General features: G+C 35.5%; 1 protein-coding gene across 1 annotated transcript; it reads right to left on the bottom strand.

The window, feature by feature from the left end:
* Positions 1 to 13,697: 13,697 nt before the first annotated feature.
* GK2 (glycerol kinase 2) lies at positions 13,698 to 15,639 on the bottom strand. The gene is given in 1 exon segment (NM_001193898.1): positions 13,698 to 15,639. A coding segment is annotated over 1 exon segment (1,662 nt). The 5' UTR covers positions 15,547 to 15,639; the 3' UTR covers positions 13,698 to 13,884.
* Positions 15,640 to 15,931: the final 292 nt, after the last annotated feature.

Genomic DNA, 15,931 nt, shown 5'->3' with positions numbered 1-15,931 from the left:
TCATCATATAGAAGGTTGATATTTCATTCAACACATACATTAGGGTGAGCGGACACAAACACTCAGTCTATTGCATCTTAAAGTTGGCTGATACTCATTACATTGGAATTTTCTAATCAACTGGAACAAAGATGAATTAGAACTTGTTGTGATTGTCTCACAAGAGTGATAACCTATTATGACACATGAAATTTTGTAGGTTATATTATAGAAGAATTTGCACTTTTGGATTTTATTTTGCAGACAAGATGTCTGTTAATATCCCACTGTTCAATTGCTCCAACTTTATTAGCTAATATTGATTTTTTCAACTACGATATGCTTACACTCAGTGATTCTTTAATAAAATAACAAAGGGTTTACTAGGGAAATGTGCTACATTTTGCATGAAGAAAATTCAGAGAAAAATAAGTACCGATAAATAAACAAATTATATAATCAACTTTAGTCTGTTCAATGACTGGCCATAGTTTGAGTAATTTTATTGACCCATTAACTTTAAATCAAGAAAGACTTAACAGAAGATTTATTCAGTGATAGGTACAATTTTTCAAAACATGGTGTTTACAATGGGTAAAATATGGTACCTTCAGAATTCTAGGCTTAGATTTATTTTTTTACTATATCTTATGCATGACTTAAAATACTGCCAACTTGCTAACAGGTACTCAGTTCTAGAATGTGATAGCACAGTGGGGTAGACAGCTAAGTAGAATTTAAGATTTACTATTGATGGGCTAAGCAGTATTAATATTATTATTTTATTATTATTATTATGATTGTAATTTTTAGAGACTTGGTCTTGTTCTATTGCCCAGGCCGGAATGCAGTGGCACTACCATAGCTCACTGCAGCCTCAAACTCTTGGTTTCTAGTGATTCTCCTGCCTCAGCCTTCTGAGCAGCTGGGACTATAGCCATGCATCACTATACCTGGCTAATTTTTATATTTTTGTAGAGATAGGGTCTCAGTGTGCTGCACAGGCTGGTCTCAAACTCCTGGCTTCAAATGATGCTCCTGTCTTGGCCTCCCAAAGCACCGTGAATACAGACATGAGCCACAGTGGCAGGCCATATTATTTTGTAAATGTTTTAATTAAAAGTTTCTTTAGAGACATTTTAGAATTTTAGGTGTTAATTCTGTTGAAGAAATAATATAAAGGCTTTAAACATTAGGGAGCTATTCATTTTTTACCCAGTCATCACATTTTGTTTTCTTTTTAATTGAACATCTATTCTCTGCCAAACTCTACTGGAAAGAAACACACATAGACACAAAAATAAGAGAGCTTCTAGCTTAAGAAAGCTTGTGGTCTAGTAGACAAAGCAGACAAACACTTAATTAATATGCTATTTATTAACTGCTCCTAGAGGAGTGTACAATGATTTATAGGAACTCCAAGCAGGTAACACAAAATTTAGCCTGGAAAGGACGTTATATTAGTGGAAGTCTTTTCAGTTGCATATGATAGAATTCCAGCTCTAACTGGCAGCTGAAACTGGATTTATTTGCTCACATAGCTGAACAATTGCCCTGTTTTTATTTGGAATTGAGTACAGAAAATTGCAGATCAATAGGAGTAATGTTCCCCATTTTGGTAGACTAGGTCAAGCCTCTCTCATCTCAGTCTCTTTCAGCCCTGTTGAGAAGCAATTTTAGAGCCCAGAAGCAAGGGAAGAAAAAGGCCAGGGGCCAGACATTCTTTTAATGATTCTAGGTCTAGGAGGCTGGGCTTAATTGTGTGCTGGCTTGGTTGGTTGGGTCAAGAAACCTATTAGAGTGGGAAGTCTCTTGGGGCAGTTCTCAAACGTGGCTGCAGATTAGAATCACTTCTGTAATTCAAAAACTATGCCAAGAAATTAAGTCAAAATTTCTGGTGATGGGTTCTGGCATGAATATTTTAAAATGTTCTTTAGATGTGGAGAGGAAGAAAAAGGTTACATACCTATAAAGGAAGATGTCTAGGTAAGACTGTGTAAAGAATAGTGAGCAAAACAAATGGCACTCTTGTGAATAGAACTCTCATCATCGCCTCTGCTCTAAGGCAAATGTTAATGTGAATGCTGGAGCAGCCCTACATGACCAAAGGGAAGAGCATGAGAGATGGCATTCCCATGAGACATCTTCAAGAAATAATATTTATTATTTTCTTTGGTTTTATCCCCAGTCTGATGTGGCCCAGGGGAAATAGCTATCACATTTTTATTTAATACGTGTGCTTGCCTCTGCTATAAAACTATACATTATTATAGGTAAATTATCTTATTCGTCTTCATATTCCCAATGTCTAGATGACATGATACTTGGTGTATACAGGACACTCAGTAATGATAACTGGATTAATGAATCTAGTGATGTAGGACCACTGTCTCGAATTTTCCGTATCTGGATTTAAAATCTGTAAAATTTTCTATTTGTAAAAATAGGAGTACTTATCAAAAACATACTTCTATAAATATTTCTTCTTTAAGAGGTAGCAACTCAGAAGCAAGTTATAACTCAAGATTGATCCAGAAGGTCTCTGGGAATAAAAAGAATAAAACTCATGTCTATGCTTATTCATTAAGAAAATACCTCCAGCTCAATGAATTTTCTGTTGCATTTTTAAAAATTGGCCCTGCGATTATACCCTAGAGAAGAATAAACAGGAATTATATCTTCTTATATAGTTTATATATTGTTTAACCTTGTGTAGTTATATCAAGTAAAATGTATGAGATATAAACTATTGAAAACATCCATGACAAATAAAAATTTCTGAAATATCAGCCAATTAGGAAAGGTCAAGTTTAAAATGCCATATTCACTGGACATTTGATGAGTTTTGTTTTCTGTTACATAGTATGATCTTTAAAATGGCCATTTTGATAGCAGGTCTAATATCAAGTGCATTTTTTTCCTACTGAGTATTCCACATCCTCTCTGGCAACAAAGGTTCTGGATCCCGGCAAGGGCAATTCTTTTGAGGACACATAAGGCAATTGCTTGTAATGCAGTTTACTTGTCCAAAGAGTTCTTGGCTCTGTAATATTGACAATAACAGAAATGTATTTGGACATCCCAAACCCAGTCAAATATGACTAGGAAGACAATGAAAGGAACAGATGGATATCTTTACAGAGCAACAATTTCAGAGCCACACTTGGGGTCATGCCCATTTTTTTCTTTTTCCAGGAAATGTGAGAAAGGGAACAGATAAGGATCAGGGAGATGGGCGTAAAGCTCTCTGTGGTGAAAAAAATCTCTCTTTACATTCTTGAAGATTCTGGAAACTAAAATGCATATTATTTCAGGGTTATTATGCAAAGAATACTAAAATTTGAAACTAATGCTTTATGGATAATGTACCACGTTTAAAGACAAACTAGCTTTAGAGCATATATTTTAGCGCGTAAAGTCAAGTCCTTTATTATTAGCATGTATTTTCCTAGAAGACAAGAATAATTGAACTAAGATAAACCCTGTGTGTTAAGACTTCTTTTGAAGCATTCTAATGAGAACTCTGCTATGAGTCCTTCAATCTCTCCCTTTTTTTGTTCTCCTATTGTTCGTAATTAACTATACTTTCATTTCAATGCAATTAAACTAGTACACTTGTATAACATGAGACTGATGAGAGAATTTCACTTGGACTGTAGAAAGTTTTCAGGGTAGCAAATATTACCATCTTTCTTAGGGAATATTATTTTAAAATGCCTATTGAAAAAAACATCACCTCTGGACTTTATTATTTGGAGAAGAGGACTTTTTTTTTTTTTAAATAAAAAACAATAACCAGGGGGATATATGAATTTGGAGAAGGGCTAACAACGTATTTAGAAATTGTTAGCATAATGATAATTTTAAGTTATTTGTTACATGAAAGGCATGATCCATGAGGTGGTATTAGATGTCACTTATATCAGCCCTGGATGGGTCATAACCACAAAAAAGTAAAGTTCTCATGTGGTAAAATATACACAATAGAAAATTTATCATTGTAACCATTTTAAGTGTACAATTCAGTGACATTTAGTACATTCACATTGTTGTGCAATCATCACCACTGTCCATCTTCAGAAATTTTTCATCATCCCAAACTGAAACTGCATACTCATTAAAAAATAATTACTCCCTTTCCCTAGTGTCTGATGACATGATTCTACTTTCTGTTTTTAGGAATCTGACTGTTCCAGGCACCTCTTATAAATTGAATCATACAATATTTGTGTTTTTGTGTATGACTTATTTCACTGAGTATATTGTTCTCAAGGCTCATTCATTTTGTAGCAAATGTAAGCATCCTACTCCTTTTAAGGCTGAATAGTATTTCATTGATTGTACATAGAAGATTTTGTTTATTCATTAATGTTTCCACAAACATTTGTGTTGCTTCCAAATTTTGGCTATTGTGAATAATGTTGCTATGAACATTGATGTACATATATCTTTTTGAACCCATGTTTTCACTTCTTTGGAGTATGTAGTTAGAAGTGGAATTGCTGACTCATGGTAATTCTATGTTTACTTTTTGAGGAACTGCTATACTGTCTTTCACAACAACTGCAACATTTTATATTACCACTAGCAATGCACAAAGGTCTTAATTTTTCCACATCCTTTCCAACACTTATTTCTGTTTTTTTTTTAAATTAAATAGCCATCCTAATAGTATCTTTCTGTGATTGTGATTTGCATTTCCCTAATGACTAATGATGTTAAGCATCTTTTCCTGTTTTTACTGGCCATCTGTATATCTTTTTTAGAGAAATGTCTATTAAAGTCCTTTGCTCAGTTTTTAATTTGTTTGCTTTTTTTTGTTTTTGTTTTTTTGTTATTGAGTGGTAGGATTTCTTTATATATTCTGGATATTAATCCCCCACCAGATAAATTATTTGCAACTATTTTTGCCCAATCTGTGCCTTGCCTTTTCACTGCCTCTTGCCTTTTTATCACTTTCCTTCCTTGGAGGCATGAATTGTTGCCTTGATCATCCAGATCTGTGATTATTAAGAACACCTGTGGCAACACCAACCAGCGCCCACAAACATCATGCTGATGAGCAAGGACTAGGGAAGAAGATGCTCAAGAAACATCCATGAAAACAACCAGGAGGGCTTTGAGAGAACGTGGAGCTGGAGTTCGGATCTTCCTTTCCGAAAAGCATGGGAAAACCTAGAAGGCTCTGTCTTAACATAAAAAGACCAGGGACTTTCTAGGGGTTATAAGGTGAGGGATTGTAATCTTTCCAAGCTGAATCTGGGGACCTGGGGGGAAAATGATGTTAAAATCCAATGGTGCCAGAGATTAGAAGGGGAAGAAATAGGAATGGAGGAAGAATCATATTGCAAATGTTGAGGATAAATTACAGATGGAACAAGATAATCAGTTTACTGTACTATATCAGGCAGGGGATAATAGTGATGCCTGAACTAAAAGTGTGAATGAAGGGGAAGGAAGAGAAAAGCAATTTTAAATTCAGTTCCCCCGACATACCTCTTTCCTCAGGAATTAATTGAACGTTGGAGGGAAACCCCTGTGTGATTATTACTGCATTTACAAATATCTCCAAATATGAGCTTGGAGAAAACTGTTTTTATTCTTAAAAATTGAAATCTTCAAGGAAAATTGGCAGTGTCATATAGAAGAAAGCTCCCCTGGGTTCTACTCCCTGCATTATCAGGCACAAACCAGTCCTTGGACCTGGAACCATAACTTCCTCTGCAACACAGTTTCTAAGTCTTTAAGATAAGGGGTCTGACATCTATGAGTTCTAATTTCCAGCTAAAATTCATGAGGTATATGCTATAGTTTCAACATTTGTTTCCTCCAAAACGGATGTTGACATTTAATTGCCATCGTAACAGCCTTAAGAGGTAGGACCTGGGAGAGGTGATTAGGCCATGAGGACTCCACCCTGATGAGTGGGACTCGTGCTGTTATAAAAGGGCAAGTTAGTCCCCTCTCTTGTTCCCTCTTACCTTCTGCCTTCCTCCATGCAACGTCACAGCAAGAAGGCCCTCACAAGATGCTGGCCCCTTGATCTACGATTTCCCTTTATCCTGAACTGTGAACCAATATATTTCTGTTTATTACAAATTACTCAGTGTCAGGTATTCTGTTATAGGAGCAAAATGAACTACGATGGGATATTTTTATATGTAAAAGTTTCTCTTTCTAAATTGTAGGTTAACTTGTAACAGTCTTTGACATCTGGAAAATGAAAAGTAAACATCTGCAGTTCTCCAGTAGCAGCTATATGTTACATGACAAAAATTAGCCACTGTGAGATGTTATAAAAATATTTTGTTTTTGTCATTTTTCCTCTTATTTGGGCATTGCATGATTCTCATAATACATGTTGGGCCTGGTATAAGAAAGTGAAACTGTAGTGAACTCACAAAAACAAATGAGAGAAGAACACAAATGCAAAGTATTGGACATTGACAAGAGCTGAAGGGTAGAAGCTGTGAAGGGATGAATGAAAGACAGACAAATGATTGTCCAAGTACTTATTGAGGCAAACATTTGGTAGATAATTTGTTTTTGATACAACTGTAATGAATGTCACTCTTCTCTATGGAACAGCACGCCAAATCTTTAGCACATCGCTGCTTGGTGCCCAGTGGGCAGCAAATGTCCAATTGCCAATGCCACTTTTTAGCGCATGTTCATCTGCAGGATATTAAACAGATTGCCATCCTTTTGATGTTTGTGAATACGAGTAGTAAATACCATATGATACCACTCAATGAATTTGTTTCAGAAAAAAAGAAAAAGAAAAAGAAGAGAATGAAGAAGGGGAAAGAAGGAGACAAAGAGGAGAAGGAGAAGGAAATTTCCTTCTCTCTTTGATAGGAAGGGATGAACTGGTAAATCTGAAAGGAAACAAATGTTATGGAAGTTAGTAACACGCTCTGTATCTAGAAAAGAATGATACACCTGCCAGTTCACTTGCCAACTGAAAGGATTCCCCAGATCATCTGTAAATGTTTTTTTTTCAGGAATAGAAAGTCATGAGTGAACAGAGAATTATTTCATTATAGTTCAGAATCTTCCAGAATGTGTCTGGCTTAATGGGCCATAGAATTTGTATGTGTGTATGAGTAAGTAAATTGTGCCCCAAATTATTCATTGGTCAAGACATTACCTAAGTTTCATAAGAAGTCTAATAAATGGTTATTATTACCTTTACTTTCATCTTTTAGAAAGTATGAAGTGTAGGTAGATGTAGTCCAAGAAAAGCACTATCAATTGGGTGAAACTAGAGGAACATTAAAAATCGAAAAACTTCTTTTCTAATCTTTGTTTCAACATGTTTTAATGGCATCTAGTAAGTGACTTAAAATTTTCACCTACTTCGTTGTATTAGATGATGTTGGATTAGATTGTCTCTCTCTCTCTCTTTTTTTTTTTTTTTTTTGAGACAGAGACTTTCTCTGCTGCCCAGGAGTGCAGTGGCATGATCTCGGCTCACTGAAAGCTCCACCTCCTGGGTTCACACCATTCTCCCGCCTCAGCCTCCCGAGTAGCTGGGACTACAGGCGCCCGCCACCACGCCTGGCTATTTTTTTATTTTATTTTTTCAGTAGAGATGGAGTTTCACCATTTTAGCCAGGATAGTCTCAATCTCCTGACCTCGTGATCCGCCCGCCTCGGCCTCCCAAAGTGCTAGGATTACAGGCGTGAGCCACCGCTCTTGAACCTTACCTAACTCCAACCTCTTCTGGCACATGAATGTAGTCTTGGAGTTTTCTTCGAGAACACTGTATTTCTGAGAATACTAAACTCTATGGAACTAATCATATTCCCCAGATGAATCATCTCCTAAATACTAATGCTATAACTTTTTGGATTGTGAAGATGATTTTCTTGTTATTTCCCTTAATGTTGTTAATTGTAAAACTGAGGTAACGGTAAATATCCATGACCTATTTGAAAGAGAATGTGGAAGAAATGATCAGTTGATTCGGTGAAGTGAGGCCAAACTTTTTCTCAGAGGAGAGAGAGTGAACAGAGAGAGAGAGAGAGAGAGAGAGAGAGGGAGAGAGAACACCTAATTAAAGTTTCCTTCCCAGGGTGTCTATTCATGCCCTGCTCTGGTCACATTGCTGAGGCCACACAAAGGTGGAAACAGGGAGGTGCAATTAAGCATATTGTCTACTTCTGTTTAGAGAAAAATCTAAACAAAATAGAGTTACCATTATTTGCAGTTACTAGAACATTTTTGTCCTGGTTTTGCTCAACTCTCTTTCAAAGCTACTGGTATAGACAGTATAGTGTTTCCTTACTATTTTCGGCGTTATAAATATTTTCCAAACTTTACTTTCCTATGACACTTGAAAAACATATTCTAATAACTGAATATAAGAAAGATTTGTTTTTTTTTAAACAGTAAACTGAATTTCATATATAGTTTAATACGAAATTAACAATACAGTCTTACCACTGTAAGACTGTATTTTTCTGGTTTTTTTCCCACCAAAGGTCAAGGCCTTCTCATTTCTCTTGTTTTGTTTTCTGAAATAAATCGTTTTGTTGAGGGCTGATATGATAATGAAGTATAATGTACGCTAAACACATAGAGAACAAGGATCACATGCAATTTCTCCAAGGCTCAAATAAATTGAGCTTTAAAGGTTGTTGATGGAAACGATGGGGGCTATTTAAATATTAAGTTTATTCATTTTGTATTGATTGAAACAATCAGAATATAGACAGACTATAGAGCTGTCATTTCATTGGGAGGTTAAAGTAGGTGACTTACTGAGATGGTATTGTATTTATTCTAGACTTTGCTGGAAGATTACCCTAGGGGATCTTATTAGTTCACAAGATTTAAAAAAAGGCATGAAAGCAAATTTTCCATATACAGCAGTCATACAGTTGGTATATAATTTCCCACCAAAATGAGGATTGTATAATATAACATTTAGACTCATGCATTGAGAACGAGGGTTTACTATGATTGAAACAATAGGTTCCTTGGTAGATTATGAATATTAATATCAAAATGATAATATAAGCACCAGAAATCATGCACAAACAGATAGCAATTCAGATTCTGAGTAGGGTGGGGAGGGGGAGATGCTTATCTCTCTCAGTGCACCGTATATGGTTTCCATTCCCAGAACTCAGTTAGAAATGATCTAGCTGTTTAGTGCTGCTTCTACATTGATATCACATGAGGTGTTTTTAATTAGATTCAATAATACATCTGACTTCTCTTCAGATACCTTAACATTTCTTTCCCTTCCTCGCCTAGTTTCTCTTTTCTTCTTCTCTCTCTCTCTTTCTCTTTCTGTCCCCCAACTTTTTCTCTCTCTGACTCTTCTTTCTTACTGGCCTCCTCCCCTCCCGCCACAACTTAAATTTATAAAATGTCTTCTTGGAAAATAGCATCTGAATTAGATGCTTTTGTTTCTTCTGGTTAGTGTTCCAGTTCATGCCCTCTCACTTGCACATATGCCTGACATTAAATGATGACCTGCTGTTTCATAACATGCATGCAGTGAGACCCCATCATCATAATTTCACCATGTAGTTCTGCTTAGTGGCAATATAGAGAAATTATTAATTAGATAATTTTATAATAAAATATACAGAAGCTCCTTTATAGCCTTGGGGTAAAGTATTATAATTTACCAATCTCCTATGAGTTAAGAAAATGAGACTTTTAAAGGTAAAGATACCTAAAAAAAGGTAAGCTGATAAGCACAGGAAAGTGCATATGGAAGGAGTGAGAGTGAGATGTTGAGTTTGAGGACTTTTATTTCTGATTTTCTTATGATATCTTTGTTTGTAACTCTTCATAAGGTCATTTGGAATAGGTCCCAGATGGAAAATTATGACCAGATAAATGAAATGAGAAATTAATTTGTTTTAAATGATACTAGACATTATCATGTACTTCTCCAGCCTAATCACACAAATGACTTCAAATAGAGCTCACAGACCTGCTAGAGAGGAACTGGTACACCCCATGCTAGCTCACTGCAGACTCAGTGAGGATACATCAGTATGCATAATAAAGAGCAGAGATTAAGCTACTTGAATAAACTTTGGCTATATTCCTTCAGAGTCTGGATATAATTTTCTCCTTTAAAAAATAGTTTTACTGAGGTATTATTGACTGCAAACATTTAAAGTGTTTGATTTGATTAATTTTGACATATGTATTTATCCTCCAAACCACTACAATAATTACTATAATAAATATATTTATCGCTGCCCACATTTTGTTTGTGCCCATTTAAAATCACGCCTCCTAAGCCTTCTTGCCAATTTCTCATCACCCTTCTCCCAGTTCCCAGGCAGCCACTGATCTGCTGACACTGTATAATACTTTGAATTTTCTAGAATCTTCTAAGGATAGGATCATACTACACTCTTTTCTTCTGGCTTATTTCCTTTAATTATTTTGAAATTCAACTATGTTATAGTTTTTATCAATAGTTCATTCTTTTTATTGCTAAATAGTATCCCATTGTCTGCATATATCATAGTTTGTTTATCTTTTCACCTGTTGATGGCCATTTGAGTTGTATACAGCTTTTGGCCATAACAAGTCCTGTGAACAAGTATTTGTATGGACATATGTTCTCATTCTCTTGGGTAAATACCTAGGATCATATGTATATTTAATTTTTGAAGAAATTCTCAAACTGTTTTCCAAAATGCTTATACTATTTTACATTTTCACAAGAAACATATGAAAGGCAAGTTCTTCTACATCTTTACTAGCATTTGGTAGAGTCACTCTTTTTTTGTTTGTTTTGTTTTTTAGGTATTCTGGTTACTGTGTAGTTTCTATCTCATGTAGTTTTTCTTTTTTAGTTTGTTAATCTGGTGAAGTACATTGATTTTTCTAATTACAGTGACTCGTTATCCTATTGTTACATTCCCTCAACTTGGTCATGATGTATTATTCTTTTCAAATATTGATAAACTAATTTTGCTAAAATTTTGTTTAGAATTTTTGCATCCATGTTTATGATAGATATTGGTTCACAGTTGTTTTTTCTTGTAACATCTTCTTTTCCTGGTGTTGGAACCAGGATAATGCTATAAACCTGGCCTCATAGAATGAGTTCCCTTCTTTACAGTCTTCTGGAAAAAATTGTGTAGAATGGACATTATGTCTTCCTTATAAGTGTGAAAGAAGCCACTTGAGCTTGAGGTTTTTTTTTTGTAAGAGGGGTTTTCAGCTAGAAATTTAATATTTTTAAGAGATATAGAGCCATTCTGGTTACCTTATAAGTACCGCGCGCTAACCGATTGCACCACTGGAGCCACATCCATTCTGGTTATCTATATTTTCCTGAGTTTAAGAAGTTTGCATTTTCCAATGAATTTGTTCATCTTATCCAAGTCATCAAATTTACTGGCATAGAGTTTTCATAATATTTCTATATTCTCATTTTACTATGCTTAATATCCTACAGGACCTGTAGTAGTAATGTCATTCTCATTCCTGATATTGATAATTTTTGTCTTCTCTCCTTTTTTTTTAGTGGAGGTTAAAAGTTTATCATATTCACACTCTGAAAGAACGAAGTTTTGGTTATATCAATTTTTCCATCTTGTGATTGTTTTCTATTTTCTGTATCTGTTTTGTATCTTCTTTAGAATTAATTGATTACTCTCATCTTTACTATTTCTCTACTTCTTCTGTTTAGCTTGGGCTTAATTTATTACTCTGTTTTTAATTCCTTAAGGTAGAAGCAGAGGTTAGTGATTTAAGACCTTTTCTCCCTTCTAATACAGGCATTTAGTTCTATAAATTTCTTCTTAAGTACTGCTTTAACAATCTCTCATAAATTTTAATATGTTGTGCTTTCATTTCTACTCAGTTCCAGATACTTTCTATTTTCCCTCTTTACCTCTTTAATTATCAATTATTTTAAAGTTTTTCATTTAGTTTTCAAATGTTTGGGGACTTTTCTAAAGATTTTTCTAGTGTCAATTTTTAATTCTAATGTGCTCAGACACCATACTTTGTTACAAATCTTTTTTAATTTTTTGAGGCTTGCTTTTTGGCTCTATATGGTCTATTTTGGTAAATGTTCACTGTGCACTTGAAAAGAATATGTATTCTCCTATTGTTGGGTGGCATTTTCCATAGATGTCAATGAAGTCAAGTTGTTTGATAGTATTGTTAAAATCCATATCTTAGTAAATTCTTAACTACTTTTTCTATCAAATATTGAGGAAGAGGTATTGAAATATCTTCCTGTAATTGCACAATTTTTTATTTTTTCTTTCAGTTCTATAAGATTTTATGTATTTTGAAGCTCCATCATGAGATGCATAAATATTTAGAATTGTTATGTCCTCTTGAATTTACCCCATTATCACCGCAAATGATCTTATCACTTTTAATGTTCTTTGCTTTGAAATTTACTTTCTGATATTTCTTTTTGATTGTTATTAACAGGGTATATCCATTTTCTATCCTTTTACTTTTGACCTATTTTTTCCTTTATGTGTAAAGTATGTTTCTTGGAGGCAGTGTGTATTTTGGTCTTGCTTTTTAAATCTAACAAGTTTCCTTTTTAATTGGGGTAATCAAATCATTTGCATTTAATGTGCTTGTTGGTATGGTTAGGGTTAAACATATTTTCCTACCTTTTCTTTGTTCCTCATCTGTTTTGTATCTTAGAATTAAATATTTTCTTAGTTCTAATGTATACTTTTAATTATAACATTTTGTTTTGTTATTTCAGGATTTATAGTATATATCTTTCATTATCACTATAACTTCAAGTGATATATCATTTCCCACACAGTATATGAGTCTCAAACTACTACACCTTCATTTATCCCCTTATTTGCTATTGTTTTCTTTTAGACATGCTGTAATTTCATACTATATTATTATTTTTGTTTGAACAGTCATTTGTTTTTTCCTACTTGAAAGCAATATTTGCTGAAATATTCCAGTGTTTTTTTCCCAGCGTATATCCAGCTAATATATTAAAAGGGTAAGTTATAAGAAATACTGGTGTAATCATAACATACTTTTTGTAGCATCATAAAACATACATACATAAAACATGTAGCCTTTGTTGGTTTCTCCTGATAAATAATATGTATACACATTGCCCCAAAATGTATATAGCTGTTTACCTTAAAGTATTTAGGACCATCCATGTTATAATCTACTGACTACAATGTACTTTTAACTTATAAATGAGCTACTCTATATGATACAGATGATATAAAAAAGGTAAATAGTGTCCCTGTCCCTCTAGGATTCACACAATAATTCAGTAAAATGGTAATTAGTGAGATCATGTAAATTGTCTGACAAATTTCAATCTGAAAAATATTTTTCAGGAAAATATCTAAAATATGAAAATACTAAATTTCTATTGTAGGAATTTAGCAAATATTTCCCTTAAACATTCAGTGAAGATGTAGTTGCTCTAATATGTAGAAAAGAGGATTTGTAGCCTATTAAAAACAAGAATAACAATGACAAAAAGTCCCTTAATTTTAGCAGATTAATTACAGCTCTTAATCAAGTGTGTGTAACACAAAGAACCAAATCTGGGTCCATAAGTGTTAGAGGATAGTTGATAAAAAGATTCCATGAATACAATCTTAATAGCCTATATTTTAGAAAGAATGGGGCAGAATGTTATGGCAATCGAGGGGGTCAGCCTTCAAGATGGCTGGCCCAACCCTGTCGATGTTAAAAAACACACTCGATATTTCTACAGTGCTCTTCTAACATATTTTCTTTATTTCAGGTCACAAGTCCAGGGTTTTCATGGGTCATGTAGCAAGTGGTTTATAAACAAAATCAGAGTCTATAATAGTGTCATTATATTCAGAGGCAGAACTGCTGTATGCTTTCATTATGTAAAATGTTTACACCTTGGGACTCCCTGGCTGGTATTATTACGGCATACCTGAGATATATCTTGCTCCAATTAGCATTACCATGCTACTCACTATAAAAAATCCCAAAGGCATACTAGAGAAGATAGAAGGATCACCACTTTCAGGAGACTGACTGGTAACCCAACCCATTGACTTCATTACAGCTTTCTTCCATGTGGCATAACGAATTTCACTTTCTGTGGCCTGGATCTGTGGTTCAAATCGTTCCATCCTGAGAACCGACAAAGCCTGGGGTTCAAGGCTCCAAACGCTTACTCCCTCTGCAGCTCCTGCTGCCATGGCAGCTCCTAGTGCAGTTGTTTCAGGCATAAAGGGTTTTATTACTGGAATATGCAGAATATCTGCTTGTAGTTGCATAAGAACTTTGTTGTTGGTCATTCCTCCATCTACCTGCAAATGACGAAGTGGAATTCCACAGTCACGGTTCATGGCTTCCAAAATCTCTCGGGTTTGGAAACAAACAGCTTCTAATGCAGCAAAAGCAATATGACATTTATTGGTAAACTGAGTAAGACCACAGAGTATTCCTCTTGCACTGGGTTCCCAATAAGGTGCATATAACCCTGAAAAGGCTGGGACAAAGTAACAGCCATAAGAAGTTCCTACTTCTTTAGCAAGTTTTTCAATGTCTCCTGAGGTCTCTATAATTCCAAGATTGTCTCTTAGCCAACGAATAACAGCACCCGCTATAGCAACAGAACCTTCCAGTGCATAATATGCTGGCTTCTCTTTGCCTAATTTGTAAGCTATTGTGGTCAGAAGGCCATGTTCAGAAAACACACATTTACGACCTGTATTACATAGTAAGAAGCAACCTGTTCCATAGGTGTTTTTGGCTTGTCCTTCCTGGAAGCACATTTGTCCTACTAATGCAGCACACTGGTCCCCCAAACACCCAGATATTGGCACACCTTCCAGGGCCCCAGTTTTAATTAGGCCATAGATCTCAGAAGAACTGAAGACATTTGGAAGAAGGTCCATTGGAATTTCAAAAAAGTCACAGAGCTCTTTATCCCATTCCAAAGAATGGATATTAAAAAGCATTGTCCTGCTTGCATTTGTTACATCTGTACAATGCACACCTCCATTAACTCCTCCTGTCAAACTCCAGATAAGCCATGAATCAATGGTACCAAAAAGAGCTCTACCTTCTTCAACAGCCTTTTGGACATGTCTCACATTGTCAAGCATCCAACGAAGTTTTACTGCACTGAAGTAAGTGCTAAGTGGAAGGCCTGTCTTAGACTTGACGAAGTTACTATTTCCTGGAATTTTTTTACTAAGATCCTCAACAGTAGTCTGGGTTCTTAGATCAAGCCACACCACAGCGTTGTAGAGAGGCTCTCCAGTTAACTTGTCCCAGATTACAGTGGTTTCCCTCTGATTGCTGATACCAACAGCTTTTATGTTGGATATATCAATATTCATTTCGTCAAGTTTCTCACACGTTCTCGCTATACACTCATAGACAGACTGAAGAATTTCCTTAGGGTCTTGTTCCACCCATCCTTCTTTTGGGAACTCTTGTGTTAATTCCACTTTATGATGACTAAGTAGTTCCGCTGTTTTTGAACTGAAAACCAGAAAGCGAGTGGAGTTGGTGCCCTGGACCACCGCTCCCACCAACGGCCCCACAGCTGCTGTCTTCGGGTCTGCCATGACACCAGTAGGTCGGCTCAGCAGCTCTGGGACCGTTTCCCAGACGACGGTGGTGTTGGGGGCAGGGAGAGCAGCCAGTCAGGAACACAAGGCGCAGGCGCAAGGCAACCTTTGCCCTTTATCTGGCGCGGCGCCTTCTCACCCCACCCCTCCAGCCCAGGCCTCACACCCAGCCACTCAGTTGTCTTCTAAGATTCAAGTTTTTTTTTTTTTTTTTTAATCATATATTTATCCATGTAATTACAGTCACCAGTGTCCATTCTTTTGTGTGGATCTATATCTACACGTTATCATTTTCCTTTTTAGCAGCGCAGGTCTGTTGGAGATGAATTCTTCCAAATTTGAACATCTGAAATATATTTCATAGTAATATTCAAAGGTATTT

Source organism: Macaca mulatta, chromosome 5 (assembly GCF_049350105.2).
Source record: "Macaca mulatta isolate MMU2019108-1 chromosome 5, T2T-MMU8v2.0, whole genome shotgun sequence".
NCBI lineage: Eukaryota > Metazoa > Chordata > Mammalia > Primates > Cercopithecidae > Macaca > Macaca mulatta.
The sequence above is the reverse complement of the archived record's forward strand: the minus strand, read 5'-3'. Positions and strand labels throughout refer to the sequence as shown.